Source organism: Mycetomoellerius zeteki, unplaced genomic scaffold (assembly GCF_001594055.1).
Source record: "Mycetomoellerius zeteki isolate Tzet28-1 unplaced genomic scaffold, Tzet1.0 scaffold657, whole genome shotgun sequence".
In the NCBI taxonomy this organism is placed as follows: Eukaryota; Metazoa; Arthropoda; class Insecta; order Hymenoptera; family Formicidae; genus Mycetomoellerius; species Mycetomoellerius zeteki.
The window spans coordinates 56,614-76,523 of record NW_017257672.1 but is presented as its reverse complement, the minus strand read 5'-3'; the positions used below and the strand labels follow the sequence as shown (position 1 = coordinate 76,523).

Here is a 19,910-nt window from a genome sequence, read left to right as displayed (position 1 = left end):
TCATAAAGGAGAATATTTTGAAAAACAATAAAGTCATTTTCAATGACAAATTACTGTTTTTTTATTATTAGGCTCAAAATATAAATAGTGCCCCTCGTAGACGCGCAATGACATTGTCGAATAAGGAGCCTTTTGGATTTAATATTTTATATTAATATTACCTATACGATACGCGCAATGACATTGTCCAAAAAGAAGCCTTTTAATATCAACGTAATAAATGCAGGATACGATCAAGCTACCAATTTTTACGTTTATTAGAAAACTGTATTCTTTTCTTCTTATTAGTTTTAATATTAAGATCTCTGTCAAGCTAGCAGGACCAAATGAGCAGAATCGAAGAAGGCCTTTTGAATTATTTAGTATTCATTTTGTGTTAATTTGTGCTACAAAAAACAATTTTGTACCATATGCCATTTAAAAGAAACGTGTGGCGCTGCTAGCTTAACATCAAGCTAGCAGGACCACAAGGAAAAAAAAGAAAAAAAGAAAAATAAAATCAGATTTCAATAGTACTGATTTTGTGCTAACTTGTGCTATCAGAAAAAAGTTAATGTATTGATCCACCCCTCAAAAACTAACTTCTAACAGAATTAGGCTCAAGAGTAAAGTACTCTTCGCGACGAGCAGAATCAATCGCCACTTTCACAATAGAAGCGTTATAATTTGTGCTGCCAAAATATGAAGTTTCAGATTTGGTGTCCTGAAGCGTGGGATTCGAATGGTGATGATGCTCGAAATACCGAATATCTATGTGTGACTTCCATCTAATTGGATGGAAAAATCTGAAACTTCATATTTTGGCAGCACAAATTATAACGCTTCTATTGTGGAAGTAGCGATTGATTCTGTTTGTCGCGAAAGGTACTTTACTCTTGAGTCTAATAGGGGTCGGCGGTAATTTCCGAAAGAACGGAGGAGCACAAAATCTGAAACTTCATATTTTGGCAGCACAAATTATAACGCTTCTATTGTGGAAGTAGCGATTGATTCTGCTCGTCGCGAACGGTACTTTACTCTTGAGCCTAATTCTGTTAGAGGTTAGTTTTTGAGGAATGGATCAATACATTAACTTTTTTCTGGTAGCACAAATTAGCACAAAATCGGTACTATTAAAGTCTGATTTTATTTTTCTTTTTTTCTTTTTTTTCTTATGATCCTGCTAGCTTGATGTTAAGCTAGCAGCGCCACACGTTTCTTTTAAATGGCATATGGTACAAAATTGTTTTTGTAGCACAAATTAGCATCAAATGAGCACTAAATAGTTCAAAAGGTCTTTTTCGATTCTGCTCATTTGGTCCTGCTAGCTTGACAGAGGTAATATTAAGCCGTTTATAATTTAAATATGTTTATATCAATTGTTTATTACAGGTTTAATATTGATAATGACCCGATCGGAGTCGAAATGTCGTTTGTATAGTTCTTATATTTACATCTTTGTTTAGTTCTTATTAATTATATTATACTTATTATTCATATCCTTTTCTTGTGGTTCGTACACACTTTTCAACACAATTTCGATTAATTTATACTTTTTGAGCCATATTATACTGTCTTTTAATATTTATTATTATTTAACATTATTTATTTTCAATTTTTAATTATTACAGATGTTCCAAATGTGTTTCTCATTTGATTCAATACACGCTTGGAGACGTCGTATCCTTACATACATACTGAAAGGGCCATAGGTGACCAAAAGTGTCTGCAACATCTGTCTGCCCTGGTGAAAATTTTTCTCAGAATTTTTCATATAATTTTTCAGAATTTCTATATAATTTTTCAGAATTTCTATATAACTTTATGACTTTCTCACATTTTTTTATACACTTCTCAGAAAATTCACATCTTTTTTCAGAATTTTTCATATGTGTTAATTATGAAATATCGTAAAATTTCTAAGATTTTTTGTAAGTATAATTTAATTATGAAATGTCATAAAATCTGAAAAAAATATAAATATTTTTTAAAAATTATGGGATAAGAAATTTCAGAATATTTCAGAATTCACTTGTATGAAAAATTCTGAGAGAAAATGTAAACTTTCTGAATATTTCTGAGTATTTCTGAAAAATGTTCCAATTCGTATAAAAATTCTGAGAAAAATTTTCACCAGGGTGTCCTTGTCTGAAAGCTTGTTTGCTGTGCGCTTGCGTGTGATTTATATGTGAGCTCTGAATGTACATGTGTATATTCTAAGGCGAGAGTAGAGAGAATCTCCACTCTTGCCTTAGAACATACACATATACGTTCAGAACTCACATAAATGTAAATCACTCACAAGCGCACAGCAAACAAGCTTTCAGACAAGGACAGATAGATATTGCAGACACTTTTATTACATTGGTTAAATACGGTATGGCCCTTCCAGTATGTATGTTCTAAGGTCGGATCATAGATTGTTGCACTTTTTCAAAGATCCCGGGACAATTGCGAGTGGTGTCATAAGCATTAAAGATGCGTTGGCGTAGCATATTTTCATTAGCGATGGAACTTCATAAACTAAGAACTTTATGTCCCTACAGATAAAAATTTATAGGATTTAAATCGGCGGATCGTGAGGATCATGTAACTGAGCTATATATCTCAGTAACAGTGGATTTACGGACATATATAGATATATACATATCACAGACTTCTATAAATAGACTGCCGACTTCGCCTCTATGTTTAAAAACAGCGCTGGGCAGCGCCATATTTGTGTTCACTCACTCTCACATGTATAAATCACACAGATACCAACGTTAGTGTTTTCACACATATTCACGCGATACTCACAGACAGGATGCATATTTATTCATATGTGAACTGAAACAAGAACAACTCGGAATCAGGTTCATCTCTTTCTACATATTATATTGAATCAGCAGTCTAGCTATAGAAATCAACAATCTAACTATAAAAATCGGTTCATATCAATTTTTCTTCGTATTTGGTATAGGGGCTACAGTCCTCAAGTTTGTTATCTTATTTTAGTTACACCCTGCGTGTGCATATGTATATATACACACACATATACATATACAGTGATGGGAGAAAGTTCTGTAACGGTCAAATATCTTGGAAAATAACGATTATGGAAAAAAATGTTCAATACAAAAGTTTTAGTATATCAAGTGGTCTATTATATGGTTATATTGAAATGACTTTCATGTGACCTTGAAAGACACCGTGAAGGTCAACTTTGAAATCTTAAATGGAAACTCCTATTTTCTATTACATATTCTTAAAGCTGGTGTCAAGACGCTTCTGAAACATTGGTTACAAACCCTTTTTGCTTAAGATCTTCCTGAGTTACGAACCTTCAAAATTTAAGTATCGCCGACGCGTTATCTAAGGTGTACCGCGTGGAGGTGGCAAAATAGGAGTTTCCATTTAAGATTTCAAAGTTGACCTTCACGGTATCCTTCAAAGTCACATGAAAGTCATTTCAATGTAACCATATAATAGACCATTTGATATACTAAAACTTTTGTACTGAACATTTTCTTCCATAATCATTATTTTCCAAGATATTTGACTATTACGGAACTTTCTCCCATCACTGTATATGTGTATAAAGGAAATAATTATAATGATGTACAGATTTGCTGAACGTGTTAATGCAGTGTTCACGCTGATGATCTTCATACAATTCACCATAAGCTCGACAGTGCTCTGTCTTAGTATCTACAAAATGTTGACGAAGAATTTGTTGAGCCTTGAGTTTGCATGGAGCTCGTCGTATCTTGGTTGTATGCTTATGCAGATTTATTTATACTGTTGGTTCGGTAACGAAGTAACATTGAAGGTCGGTCATTAAAAATTTTTTTAACTTTTAAAGCCTTATTTTCTTCAAAGAATATTTAATTTATTTGAAGCCGATTTAGTAAACTTTCTTTTTAATTAATTTATTCTTAAATACGTAGAGCACTGAAATCGGAAGTGCCGTTTATGAGATGGAATGGCCGATGCTTCCTGTTGATTTAATGAAGACTCTTTTAGTAATAATTACGCGATCTAAGAGACCTATTAAGATAACTAGTGGATACATGATTACTTTGTCCAATGATTCGTTTATGAAGGTGAACGGGATAATATTGTCATAACATTTGCGTTAAAAATGTTTTTGGTAAATATATAGTTTAGAAGAGCCGCTCCCAATGACCTTGATATGTGTTGTCAAGGTCATGATCCTGAGTGACTTTGAGAAAGTTTCAACCGTCGAACATTAAAAAGTTATAAACAAAAGAAATTTAAGAAATAATATCTGATTTCTACTATATAAAATCAAAATTTTCAGTTTTAAGAACAAAAATTATATAAGAAAATAATGTTTTTAAAGCAGAAAATTCCACGCGAAACGACTCCCACCCCACCTCCTCTCCTACTTAGAGGTTAACGATTTGCACGCGAAGCGACACCTACCTCACCTCCCCCCTGCTTGGGGGCGCACGACTTCTACGCTAAGCGACTCTCACCTCATCTCTCCCCTGCTTGGGGGCGCACGACTTCTACACGAAGCGACTCTCACCTCACCTCAACCCCTGCTTGGCGTGGATATCTTGCGTCCCCAAGCAGGAGGGGAAGTGGGGTGGGAGGCGCTTCGCTTGGAAGTCGTGCGCCCCCAAGCAGGGGGGAGGTGGGATAGAATCGTTTTGCGTGGAAGTCGTGCGCCCACAAGAAGGAGGGGGGAAGTAGGGTGGGAGTCGCATGGAAAGTCGTAAAATATAGGAGAGACCGAGGATAGTTGATACATTTTTTTAGGAATTTTTTGCATATAACTGATAAATAGAATCTAAACTAAGGTCATTTTGCAATAGCTATATGCTTATACACAAAAGTTATTTTATAATTTAATAATATGATTAACTTTCTAGTATTAATAAAAAAAATAAGATCATGCACCTTGTAACAACTAATCCCAAATATGGGGTAGGATGTTACAGTTACTGGGGTCACTTGTTACATATCCAGATTTCAAAATATTACACATTTAATTAAATGAAATATATGTATATACTTCATTAATAATTTTAAAACGATATTTATGTATAGATATGTAACATTAATAACGTTTATGATATACCTAAACAGTTTTCTCTTTTTCTTACATACATCACAGAAATAAAAACGTAAATTTATGTAAGATTATCATTTGGTTGCCGCGCTATTACGCTTACAATAGGTTATGTTAAGATTAGGTGTGACAATGGAGAAGCAGACACCTGTAATGACATATCCCATCACAACTAGTCCCGGGGTATCATATTTACGTATTTCAATTATTACTTATGCAAAAAATATGGTATATGTTAAGACATTAATATAACTGTTTTTATAAAGATGTTCTTTATAAAATAAGAATTCTATAGAAATAGTTGAAGTTATGATATGGTGAACACATTGATAAATATAACATTTAATATATCACTGATTTATTTTACTTTTGGCTATGAAAAACCGAAAATATTTTCTATTTGTGAAAATATGTTATTCAGTCTGAAATAACTTATTACAGTATGATTGCAATGTTTTTACGGAAATACTATATTTTTCATGTAATATTATCGTTTGTTGTTTTGCAGCAATTTTAAGTGTAACAACATGCTAGATATATCAACTATACCCGGTTTTCCCTATTAAAGCAGAAAATTTCTGTTTCATATAGTAGAGAAAGAAGACATTATTTCTTAAACTTCTTTTGTTTATAACTTTTTAACAAGTAACATCCGATGATTAAAACTTTCCTAAGGTCACTCAGGGTTCTAAGGTCCTAAGGTCACTCCTTTAAATTACACATATTTACTATGTTTTTTAATTAAGTATAAAACGATATTTTGATTATTACATTTTTTAATTCTCATTTTTTTTAGATCATCAAAATATCTTATTCAGCGTACAACGTCCTGCAAGGATCTTAGTACGAGCGAAAGGTATCTTTTTTCGAGTACGCATGTCGAAGAAATCTGGTGGCCAACTATTTATTTCCACGCAAATAATACCGCTTAAAAATATTTAAATGTGCTTAAATATTTTCTTAAATATATTCTTATACATCTTTTGTATAAGTAAAGGTTAAAGATCTTAAGTATCTTATGAAAACGATCTTATTCTCGCTTTTTCTTCAATGGCCTGGAATTGAACATGGCAACAGCAGCTCGCAGGAAGTCGGAAATAATCGCGAACGATTTCGCCACCCTCGGAAATAGCTGACAGCTCGCGATAAATATATTTCTGTTTGCACATCGTGATGTATCCCTCAGCAAAATCATCGATCATTCTGCACTTACCATCTTGTTCTCTGAAAATAGTATATATTACGAATATTTCTCGTAACATTCTATTTTACTCTTGTCTTACTATCTATTATACAATACATGTACTATATTTATCCTGTAATTTAATTTCTTATTCATATTGCATATAAACATTAAAGGACTGTGAAATTCTAATTTATAGCGTCTTTTTTCTGTATATGTACTTACTTACAAACTTCGATGCGTATACTTTGAAAGAAATTTTCGCCTGCCTGAACAATGTACATCCATTGATTTTTCATATTTACAGCCGTTTTCGGACGAATTAATAGCTCCTATAATTTTACGTCGTTTTTATTAGTGTTTATAAACAGTTTTAAAACTTAACATATACATACAGGTTATATATACATACAGGTTATATATACAGAATGGCCTAACAAAACTGAAACAGACTGTATAACTCTTACAAAAATGATTTTTCGAAAAAACGCAAAAACATGTCAATTTCTATTGAGAGGGGGACATTATACACGAGGTTCCTTACATAGTATTATACATGGTATTATACAAGTATAATACATCATTTAGTTTTATACGTATTATACTTCATGTGGCGCCATCTCTACATCATGTGCGTAATTTAATTATTTCTATCAATCTCTATATTATCCACGCTAAAAATCGATCCAAAATTCGCATATAAAATTCGCGACAAAAAATTAAGAGCTGAGCGTTGTAAGTGTCTCGAGAGGTCACTCGTGCGATTCGGACGTGTTCTGTCTCGAGCGTTACATCACCTCGATTTATATTTTTTGAATTACGTGCATCATAGCCTTAACGCCGTAAGCGTCCAGTGTTTTGGGGGGTCCTGCATCATTTTCGCAGCAATGGTAAAAATCGAAATTTCAGAAAAATCGATAACATGGAGTCGTTCTGGACACTCGTAGAGTGTCGTAGACTATAAATTAGAGTTTTAAACGTTTTATACGGTTTTTTACGTATAATATCGTATAATACAGTATAATACAGTATAATGTAACAAACCCTAGAAAATTCTCGGATAACCCAACCCTGGGGACATCTTTTGACGTATAATTCTTACCCTCAACTTCAACTTAGGTGTTAAAAGCGTCCAGTATGGGTTCGAGACGATCTAAAAGACAAAGACCAGACTCAATACGAGCGATCCTATGTTCCAATGATGAGATTGATTTTGTCAGAGTAGACAAGGAAGACTTAACTTCAGAAAGTGCTGATGATACATTAGAAGGCATCCAAGAAGAAGGAAATCGTGATCAGTCTCATCAGGTAGAGGTGAATGGAAAGGCGACGGAACACCACCAGCCAAATAGGCAGCAGCAGCTCCAATCATAGGCGACGACAACTCACCTTCTGTTGCAGCAAGAGAGGCACGAGAATCGGAGAGACCTACACCGTTTTCAGCACCACAGAAAGCGCAAGGGCGCTTACGCGAAATAAAGCGCTTACATTTGCTACAAGTCGACTGGCTCATAATGGAAAATCGATATTAAATATAAATTGATATTAGATACAATAAAGTCGAAGTTAGATATAGATAAAAATAAAATATGTTTATGCTTTGAATCGCACAACGAGGCAGACAGAAAATTAACGGACTAATTATTTATAACCGTGACCGATCCTCAACAAATACAAATGATACACATGAACAATAAAGATATAACGGTTTTGATTATACAATTATAACACGATTATAGAATTATAACACAAATGACAATCACTGAATATATTTCTCAAATAATCATAAAAACGCATGCAGACTAAGACAATATCAAAATGCTTACGAAATAATTAGGCGCGGAAAGATCGCATCACTCACAGAAGCACATTCCGCCCGTCGATCAGCATTCGCCACAGCTCAAAGTAAAAACGAAAGTAAAAACTGAGGTGTTAATCACCTTAAGTTATAATAATCACAGAAATAATTCACACTATCCTAAACAATATTTAAATATAAGCCCATTAAACATAAGACATGCAGGAGATGTTTCATTTCGGCAACAATACTGAAAATTTGAAATGTTAGATAAAAATATTTATAAAATGTTTCATGAATGTTTCAAAATAACATTTTATTTGTAACATTCACGCGCCGTTCCAAAAATGTTATAGCTGTTATTTCAATAATTTGGGATGTTAGAAAAGAAATGTTTAGCAACGTCCAAGAAATGTTTCATTTGGGATGTTTTGTTTGTAATGTTCAAAGACATTACAACAATGTCACATTTTCGACGTTCATAAAACATGTAAATATTTTAAGACATTCCATAAACGTTTCATTTAGAATGTTTGGCTTATAACGTTTGACATTACAGCAATGCTACATTTGTAATAATCTTGGAACATCAATTTTACAATATTCTATAAACGTTCCATATGAAACATTTACTTTATAACGCATTGCCAAACATTAAACTGCAGATTTTATACATATAAGTGCAAACATTTTTTAAATAACATCTAATTTTTCACGAAAGCTTTCTAGCAAATAAGGTACGTTTATGGTTAAGAGCAATGAAGAAAGGGGAGAGCATGATAATGTCACATTGATCGAGTTCAAACCGGCAAAGGCATGCTGGCCGAGCGAATGAGCATGATCTTACCTATAGATCTAATCAATCATGTTTAATTGCTCGGCGAGCCTAGTCGCTTTGCCGACTTGAACGCGCCCATTGACTCTCTCTTACCGCTCGCTTCTCTAGTGTAAGAAATTTAGAGGAAATAGGCTCAACAAAGAAGCTATCAGCGTCAGGGCTGTGTGGCTCAGTGGCAGGACGGAAGTCTACCAATATGGAGAAGACGAGGCCTCGGTTCATATCCCAGAGTATCCTGATATTTTTCTCAAGTTGTCGCTTATTTCTTACACTAGCTTGCGTCTTTGAATGTGATATTATATTGGTGCTTAGTGCTAAGCACCAAAAATATATTTTTTTTTTTATGTCCATTCGCAGGGATATTACTTAAACGTTTCTGCGATATATACTGAAATATTTCTCGGACGTCACATCTAGGTTCTCTAAACGTTTCATGAACATTGCAAATAAAACGTCCCATATGTAATGTAAAAGAAGCAGGACATTCTGGATTACCGACATGTTTTATAGATGTTCCTGAAATATATCGACAAACATCACATGCCACAATGTGACGTTGCTGTAACATTTCTAAAATGTAATTTTGTTTAATAGGAGATAAATCTTTAGATTAGGGGACTCCCCCAATCTAATCTTGACCTTGACATATGTTGTTCCCGAGTGACCTCCAACAAGTTTTAGCCGCCGCTCGTTATTTGTTAAAAAGTTATTCACAAAAAAGTTTGAAAAATAATGTCTCTTTTCTACTATATAATAATAACAAGGTAAAATGAAACGGTACTTTTTTAAACTTCTTTTGTTAATAACTTTTTAACGAATAACGTTATTATTCAAATTTTATTTTATTTTTTAAGACCTTATATACGTTTACTCAAATATTTTCTGCTTTAAAAACACAAATTCTTTGCTTTAAAATCACACTATTTTTTGTCGATAATTCTTTGCTTTAAAACCACATTTTTTTCCCTTTAAAACACAAATTCTGTTTTTAAAAAAACAAATTCTCTCTCGGCACAGGATGCAGGCGCTGGTCGGCGGCAGAGAACGCTTGGCTCGGTGGAGTATCTTCTGCCGCTGTTTCGCACTGCGGAACTAGGATGCGAAGCTGGATCGAGATCGGAATCAGAGCAGGAGTCGAAAAAAGTTGGAGAAAGAAGAGAGCCGCACGATAAAAATCGCGGCTTTTATATCGGATTATTGCTCCCTCTCGTAATGTTCCGTAGTTATTCGTCGGTTCTCGCCGGTTAGCAATATAAGCGGGAGACGCGCGGTTCGGTGGTATTCGGATAGATTCGGATCTCTTCGGCGAACTGACTGTCACTCGTGAATTGTCGTGATGTATTTCGCGTGTCGCGGGCCGGTGGCGGCGATGACGGATTCGTGACGGTGCATGAGGAATGTATCGTTACAACTTGATTTAGACCAAGTTCATTCCTCAGAATTTACATGTCCAGAATCTATTCATTCCCTGAATGCACATAAAGACGACGTAAACAATATCTTACAACAATTCGATAATATCCTCGAACCAAAAGTTGGATGCATTCCAAATTTCACATGCTCTTTAAAGCTACGTGAAAAAAAAGCAAAGCCTGTATTCCTGAAAGCTCGTGACGTTCCATTTGCTCTCCGAGATAAAGTCAATACTAAATTGGATACATCAGAGGCTCAAGGCATTATTTCAAAAATTGATTGTGTCGACTGGGGATTATCCTTAGTGGTTATTTCAAGGCCAGATGGCTCTGTTCGACTATATTCTTTTTATGTGTCGACTATAAAATTGCAGTGAATCCACAACTAAAAGGAGCTTATTACCCAATTCTAAGGCTTGACAAAATTTTAAGCAGTCTCCGGAATGCAGGATTTTTTTGCATATTTGATTTATTTAAAGCATACCTGTATGTATTAATAGCAGTAGATGAGGAAAGTAAGATCATTCATATCAACTTACTGAGGTATCTATAGGATGAATCGACTATCTTTTGGAATTAAAACAGCTCCAAGCGAATTCTATAGGATCTTAAATCAAATACTAACAAGTGATCTGGAAGGTGTCACTATCTATTTCGACGACATAATTGGATCAACGTACACAGAATGCAAGCACTGGCTTATTGCTTGCCTGGAGAGACTCAGGAATATAACTTACATTTTAATAAGAAGCAATGCCGATTTTTCGAGCACAAAATTTCTTATTTAGGATATGTCATAGAAGAAAATAAAATCTGTAAATGTCCAAATAAAGTTGAAGCAATTCTAGAAGTACCTAGACCTAAGAATACCGAAGATGTGAAGAAGATCCTAGGATTAATTACGTACTACTCCAGATTTATTTCAAGCCTATCGACAATTACATATCTAATCCGGGAATTACTGTAAAAGAAAAAGAAATTTGGTCATCCAACTGCATTTATCAAATTAAAAGAAGAAATTGCCAGTGATTGCGTGCTAATACCGTACGATCCATCTCTCCCAATCATAGTAACATGTGACGATAGCACTTCTGCGATTCCAACAGAAATCACACATCGTCGACGATACAAAAAAACCGGTAACTCTCGTTTCTTTTACATCGGCCGCACAAAATTACAGCCAGCTTAACAGAGAGGCAGTTGCTATTGTTTTTTCAATCCAGAAATTCCACCGATACGTATATGGACGACCGTTTACACTAATTTCGGATAGTCCTTTAACCAGAATTTTCCAATATGATACCAAACTTCCTGCTATCCCCATACACCGAACGTTTCAGAAAGATATCAGAAAGGTTTCAAAACCATTTCAACCTTTCACGTTTCACATGTAACATTCCTGCAAGCTTTCTGCAATATGTCATGTGAAATGTTGTCGATGGAAATCTGTCTGAAACCTTTTATATGACACAATTTTTCAACCTTTTCAGTTGAAATATCTCTGAAACTTGTCACTTGTAATAACATTGAAAACCGCTCAATTGAGCTATTTCTGAGCGCTTTCGGATGATATATTCAGAAACTGTCGCGTGTCTGATGATATATATCTGAAATCATATATGAAATTATATGTAAGATATATTACTTTCCTCGCTTCCCTATAATAACTTTCCTAGTTCGCTTCTCGAACCGCCATATTGCATGCCCTCATCGCCTGACCGGCCTGACCCGCCATCCGCCACCATATTGAATCCGGTCAATCCCGCGCCCGCCAAAATGTTTGTCACTTGTTACCCAACGTTCACTGAGAATCACGGTCGCCTTTTGTGCTTTGTGCTCTTTGCACGTTTCGTTTATATATTATATATTAATTATAGTCTTCGATCCAAATAGTGCAGTGCATGCTTTTTGAATCAGGTAATCGATTTGTTATTATATATACATACCGAAGTAAGAAAATTAACTATAATATAATGCTCGACGCTTGCCTTCCCAAGAAAAATAGGTTATGTATTTTCCACATTTTATAAACTTATATTTTCAGCACTTTTTGCCAGTACAAGGTTCTTTATTATCGAAATCTTGTTTCATTGTCTTTTTTATTTAATTTTGCGTTTATTTTTGTCAGGGTTTTTCACTCGTCGCAACGATTACCACGTATGAATAATTGGCAAAGATATGATATAAAAGGAAATCAGCTATTATTTACTCGTACATTTGATGTGGATTTGTAATCCTTACGACATACATTTAGATTGCATTTATTCAATTTATAGATCTTGATCTTAGATATTACTTGTTTCAATTCTGTAGCTGTGTTTATATTGAATCTTCCTATTGAAGCTTTCTTTATATTTTTCACTGTGCCTGTCCTTATTTCTTCTTATTGTTTCATTATAAATATTAGAGAATAGTTCCTGCAAAAGTTAAAAAAAGATTCATTTATTTATTTAATGTATTAGTTACAATGCTCATCGCTGTTACTTTATAGTTTCGTAGTATCTGCTGCAATGTATCGCTGCAATTATGCATATAAAATGCTAAGTGTGTAGCATCTTTTAATAATAAGTATCTTTTAATAATAAGTATTATTTTTTTAATGATCTTTAAGCTTTCTCTGCAGTAGCATATGTCTCTTTCCGATTTTATACATATACATTTTTTAAATTCTGTTTTTTTTAAATATATTTTGGTACTTTGCAATTCATTTTATATTATATAATACCACATAATTTATATTTAAATACAAAAAATATTACTTTTATTGTGAAAATGGAAAAAAAGCGTAAAAATTATTCCTCACTTTCTGAACGACATGTTCGCAGAATTGTTGCAAATAAGACTAATTCTGATTTATTAAATAATATTCAAATTTTGTCAAACGCCAATGAAAACTTTGAATCGGAAGAATATGAATTATCATATCGTAATAACACAACTAAAAATGTAGAATGTATTAACAGTAGTGAAGAACATTTACATGATGATTTAATGGAAAGCGATATAGTAGATGATTTCGAATGTAACGTACAACCGACAGAAAGTGAAAGTGATAGCGATGATGACAATACGAATAATGATTTTGCTGAGGAAACGGTGACAAGGAGTAACATGGAAAATGAAGAACTTGCCAATGAAATTGAAAATAATGAAGATCAATTTATACAAGATATAACTTCTTGGGCTATTATGTTTAACATTTTTCATGTTGCACTCTTGGCACTTTTAGTTATATTGCGAAAGTACACAAACCATGCATTTGTAAAAGATCCACGTACATTGTTGAAAACACCAAGGCATACGGCAATCATCAAAATGGGACTTGGAGAATACTGTCATTTTGGTTTCAAAAACGCGTTAAAAAACATGTTAGACGAATACATGAAAATTACAGGTAAAATCAATGATAATCTTGATATACTGATAAATATAGATGGTTTACCGATATCGAAATCAAACAATTCTGCTTTGTGGCCCATTTTATGTTCAGATACCATTCTTAAATCGGTCTTTATTGTGGGAGTATATTTTGGACAAACCAAACCCCAGAGTAACAATGATTTCTTACAACCATTTGTTGATGAAATAATTTCATTAATAAACAATGGCTTTTTTTATAACAATATTAATGTGCGAATTAATTTACATGCGTTGATTTGTGATGCTCCGGCCAAAGCTTTTGTTTTAGGCGTAAAAACTCATACCGGTTATAATAGCTGTACCCGATGCACTATAAAGGGTGAACACGTTGATGGCAGATTATGTTTTCCAGCAACGAAGGTAGTTGATTGTTTGCGAACAGATGCAGATTTTGCTGACAATAAATATGATGACTACCAAACTGGAGAGACAATTTTACGGCACATTCCTAATTTCGGGTTAGTCTCTTGCGTAGTGATCGATTACATGCATCTTATCTGCTTAGGAGTTGTGAAGAAATTAATATTACTTTGGGTTGAAGGTCCTCGTGCAGTAAAATTGTCTCAACAATTATTAAATCACGTATCAGGGGCCTTATTAAATTTACAAAATACTGTGCCGAATAATTTTGTTCGACGCCCACGATCGTTAAAAGAAATCAAAATGTGGAAAGCAACGGAATTACGACAGTTTCTCCTGTACACAGGTCCAGTTGTTTTGAAAGGAATATTAAGGCAGGATATATACATTAACTTCATAACTTTGCATGTTATCGTTACAATTTTAGCTAGTCCTACCCTTTCAAAAGATCAGAATAATATTACGTGGGCTCAAAAATTAGTACAGTATTTTTTACAATGCTTTAAACAAATTTATGGGGCTACATTTATGTCTCATAATATGCATAATTTGTTACATATTTGTTCTGATGTGCAGAAGTACGGACCTGTTGACGAATTTAGAGCTTTCAGATTTGAAAATTACATGTCAAATATAAAAAAAATGCTTCGAAAGAACGAGAAACCTCTTCAACAATTATCGAGACGATATGCTGAAATCAACAAATCTAACTTGTTTAAAACACGAAAAAGTAGCCATGAAATGAATTTTAAGAAGCTTCATTCCGATGGGCCTGTAATTGACGGATACAACTTTTCTGTCCAATACAAAGTATTACATAGTAAAACGTATACGATCCATGCAAAGAATTCAGCTAATAATTGTGTTTTATTAAAAAACGGAACAATAGTGGTAGTTTTGAATTTTGCTAAATTGAACGACAATAGAACAGTTATAATCGGTAGAAAACTGAAAGTAGTTGGAAACTTGTACGCAGATCCCATATATCCATGTGCATCAGAACAATTAGGTGTGCAAATTACGCGCGAAGACGCTGCCGTATGCCTTTGGCCGTGTGATCAAATACACAATAAAATGTGGAAAATGCCGTATGATCGCAATGATCGGAATGAGTTTGTTGTTTTTCCGGTATTACATACTTAGTGAAACATTATATATGTATATGTAAATACTTTATTCTAATTTATTTTATTTATATTATAATTAATATTTTTTTTCGAATTTATTTTCCTGTCTGCTACTGCCTTCAAATTAGTAAATACGTAACTGTAAATATAAAGATAGCTAATGACTGACAATTTAATAACAGCAGACAAAATTTGAACACGTTACTACTGTTATGGTATATATTTTCTGTTATATTGTTCTGACTGTTTAGTTTATGCTTTGAAGTGTACATGTTTGTTCCCATTTCGAAGTAATGGCCAAATTTTCTGTGGTCGAATTTGAGGACGGGTTAGATTTAGTGCCCAGCTCGTGGTTAACTGACGATTCCAAATGTTATTATCCACCCTATGAAGAAGATAAATTCATCCGCAAAGCAGTTTCAAACTGTGAGAAAGTAGACTTCGCAAGATGGACAATGGTTAATATAGTCCGCATTTTTACCACGGCAAGTAAGTGAATGAACGACTATTTCAAATATATCTTAAGAAATAGAGTTTATAACTATTAAATTACAAATAATTATGTTAATGTCAAATTATTAAAATTAATTTTGCACGTTAAGATTTGTGAGTTTTGATGTCTTCATTAGTGTATTTAGTGGAAAATTGTTTACTGTAATTTGTTTCATTAAAATTTGAGATACATACGAAAGTGGAATGAAAAAAGTAAAGTTGGCAGAAGAGATGTCGGACATAGATTCGTCCGATGCGGAAAATCATAAATACAAACGCCGATGTAGAGCAAGAAAAATCATTGAATCCGACGACGAATCGGACGATGCAATCTTTTCATTACTTCTCCCGCCGAAAAACCCGACTTCAGTATTGTCCAGACAGAATTCTCTGAAGAATCTAAATGCAAAACAAGTACAAAAGGATAAATCTAATAATGAAGTAATTCATGTTTCTAAAGAAAATAGGAATCCAATAGAGAAGGATTCATTATCATCTTTGCCATGTGGCAATAAACGTCGTATAGATTATTCTCGTGATGATGATACAGAACCTACGCAGAAAATGTCGAAAGAACATGTCGTCAAATCGACGGTGGTAAATGTCGATCATCTTAAATCAACAATTGCAGCAGATCCGGGTATGTAAAAAACGCGATTACAAACTACAATGTCGTTTCTATATTTCATCATTTCGCTAATTTTTGGTTTGCATTAATATAATTAATATTTTAGAATTCAAGAAAGAATTACTACGTACATGTAATCAAATAAAATCGAAATTGGAGCGCATTGATGGAAGGCTGCAAATTTTAGAAGAAGGAATGGAAAACAACATTACCGAACAAAAAATCGCTGATTTGAACGTCTATGATTTTGTAGATTTGCCTTTGCAAACCATCGAGGACGTCAGAAAGTTAGATTTGGATCTTAAAAACGAACGCTTCTACAACAGTATGGTAAAAGTATATATTGATACATTCGAAATAGATATTTTCTAGACTGATTTTTTGTCATAAGATGTACAAAGTATCAATTTCATTGTGAATACATTTACTTACCAAATCAGTATATGCATAACATCAGTACATTGACTAAATGTATACATTTACTGAATTAACACTTTGACTGTGACACATACTAGAAAAAAAAGTATATATATAGAATTGCAGTGTGAACATATATTTACGTTTAAACTATATCCTTTAATAGTGAATTAACGGTTTTTAATGTTTGAAAATCCTATTTGTTTGTTGGGTCTTAATCGCGTTTGAACAATATTTTTACGATTATTTTTATGATTATACAACGTCTTTTTTTGTTTGGAAAAGGAATCTCTGTAACGTTTATATTTTAATAGTTATTGTATTATAATATAAAAAGGACATTTGTTGAATATATCAATAAATATTTTACTTTAACAAGTTCGTGAACGTTATAAATTTGAAACTTTTTTTTATTATAAGAAAAGTGGCCATAACTTGAGTTAAATAATGTTTTTAAATTTTGTTTTCATATTCATAAAATATAATATATAAAAACATTCCTCGCTGGTCAACGAATATTTCAGGTTATAAAATGCGATAAAGACGAGTTAGTGTATCCGTAACCATTTTGTAGTTGACTAAAAACACGAAGAGCAAATTGTTTATCGTTATGTTTTTAAACATTAAATGCAACCGTTTAGAAATAACCTTAAACTGTCGTGTACAGTGATTAAAAAAAAAATACCTTTTTTACTTCTCTTAAATAATTCATTTCAGTTCAGCCAGAATTATTTTATTCCAAAGCATGAAACTTTAAACTTACAGCTTACAAAACATTGGAATTTATCAGTACATATTTGTGTTTAATTTAATTTTAACTTATTGTTAAGTTAGCATTATTATAGATCCTACCGTGAAAGTCACATAAGACTAAATCATATGTGACGGTATACGATAATGGGACACGATTTGTATGTGATCGTATGAATAGTATATGAAAGACATACGAATCATATCTAATCGTCTATGAAGTATATGCGAATCTTATACGAATCGTATACGATCATGTGTCCAACCATGTAATTAACATGTTATCGCATACGATTCGTATAAGATTCGCTTACACTTCATAGACGATCGGATATGATTCATATGTCTTTCATATACTGTTCACATACGATTCTTATACCAAATTTACGGTAAGGTATAGCTATATAAATGATTGCTCTCTTGATATACATTGAGTTGTATATTAATTTCATTCTTCTCTTTATTCTCAAAAGTAAAGTTCACTTTCTTCCAAATTAATACAATAACGTAATTACCAATTTTTAAGTTGTATGTTTCAGATGATTTTCATGAAACAGCTTGGTGGAAAATCTAACCATGATATGATTGTTAATATTCTGAAAAATGTTATTAGCAATTATGTTTCTACGCTGTACTGCTGGAATGGGAAAAATATGAAGAAAGAAGCGTTCAAAAATTTATTGTTGGCTAAATGCATAAAACGTAAGCCAATATTAAAACGAATATATGTATAAATCTATATAATATTTTCTCTTCAAAATGGTTTAAATAATTACTTAATTAATTTTATATTGTAGACAAACATTTAAAATCATTAAATGTAATTTAAAAAAAATACGGCATCTCAATATTAAAATAAGTTTATTTGTTTATTCAGAATGTGTTCATGCGAAATTCAAAACTGATGACAAGGAAATCATCGACGTCATATCAAAATGGTTTATTCAGGGCAAATTGCGTCATGATAGAGAAATGTAAGGAAATAATAGCAGTGAGCGGTAGAAAAAAGTTATGAATTAACGTATGGAACTACCTATAATAATTATTTTACACTTTCTTTCAGGGAACGCCTGAATAAAAATAAAGGAAAAGAACAGGCAATGGCGGAATGACCTTCAGTGTTTATAAATATTTTTTTTTAATTTTATTTTTGATTTATATAGATCAACGGTATATATACAGGGTGTTTCCAAATTAAATGGCAAAACTTCGGGAGCGTGTAGAGGAGTAAAAAACTAAGAAAAAAAGTCCTATAGACATATGCTCGTTTTTGCTCCGTTTCAGAGAAATCGAAAAAAAATGTTTACATTTCTTGCCATATCTAGCACCGACATATTTGATTACATTTTCCACTTTCTGTTATGAATTTGTCAGTCGCTCTTTGAAAGCCTTTAACAGTAGATGAATTTTGTCTTTTGCAATATGCCGCGTACGTATTCTAATAGTGAATATGCTGATATGGTTTTTGTATACGGTTTCTGCAACGGTAATGCTTTAAAGGCGGTGCGAGAATATGCACGACGATTTCCAAACAGAAGAGTGCCAAACCGAAGAGTGTTTATGTTGACATTTAATAGATTGCGAGAGACTGGAACATTTTCAATTCGACAAGAAAACAACCGATTTCAAGCAGCGTTACGAAGAGATTTGCAGGCAGGGAATCGTATTTTACAACATTTTGACAATCATCCTGAGACCAGCGTTCGGAATGCGTCGGCTGTATTGGGAGTGTCACCACAAACAATTTGGCGAACTGTAAAAGGAGATAATCGCTATCCCTACCACATTCAAAAAGTGCAAAATTTATTACCTCAAGATCATTGGAACAGATTGAACTTTTGTAACTGGTACCTTCAGACATGCCACAATGATATTTTATTTCCATCTAAAATAATGTGGTCAGATGAGGCAACATTTACCAGAGGTGGAATAATTAATCAAAGGAATTATGGGCTCATCAAAATCCCAGGTCTGTTAGAGAATACAAATTTCAGCAAGAGTTTTCTGTTAATGTCTGGCTTGGAATTTGGAACGACGTTTTAGTGGGACCGTTTTTTTTACCTGCAAGATTAAATGGGGACCGTTTTCTAAATTTCTTGGAGAATGAATTTTCTGACTATTTAGAAAACATCCCATTACAACAACGTACTGAAATGTGGTTTCAATTAGATGGATGCCCTGCTCATTACAGCAGAGTCGCTAGAACCTGGTTAGATAGAAAATTCCCACAACGATGGATTGGACGTGGAGGAGCAGTACATTGGGCAACTCGTTCGCCCGACTTAACGCCATTAGATTTCTATGCATGGGGTACTCTGAAGCAAGAAGTTTATTCTTCGCCTATTCAATCAGAGCAACATTTGAGAAATCGTATCGTAGCTGCAGCGAACAGAATATCGCAAGAACAGTGCCTGGCTGCTACAAGA

General features: G+C 33.4%; 2 protein-coding genes across 2 annotated transcripts in view; one reads left to right on the top strand and one right to left on the bottom strand.

Moving 5' to 3' along the window:
• The first annotated feature begins 3,577 nt into the window (after positions 1 to 3,577).
• LOC108728896 (odorant receptor Or2-like) lies at positions 3,578 to 5,910 on the top strand. Its single transcript, XM_018457706.1, is given in 3 exon segments — positions 3,578 to 3,798; positions 3,878 to 4,064; positions 5,856 to 5,910. Coding segments are annotated over 3 exon segments (456 nt in total). The 3' UTR covers positions 5,904 to 5,910.
• A 13-nt stretch (positions 5,911 to 5,923) lies between these two features.
• LOC108728898 (uncharacterized) overlaps positions 5,924 to 19,910 on the bottom strand; it is a 55,070-nt gene continuing 41,083 nt past the window's right edge. Inside the window, exons 5-6 of the mRNA XM_018457709.1 lie at positions 6,468 to 6,574; positions 5,924 to 6,283 (exon numbers count right to left, since the gene is read on the bottom strand). Of these exons, the coding sequence (XP_018313211.1) occupies positions 6,076 to 6,283; positions 6,468 to 6,574 (315 nt within the window). The 3' untranslated portion in view covers positions 5,924 to 6,075. The remainder of the gene's footprint in view (positions 6,284 to 6,467; positions 6,575 to 19,910) is intronic.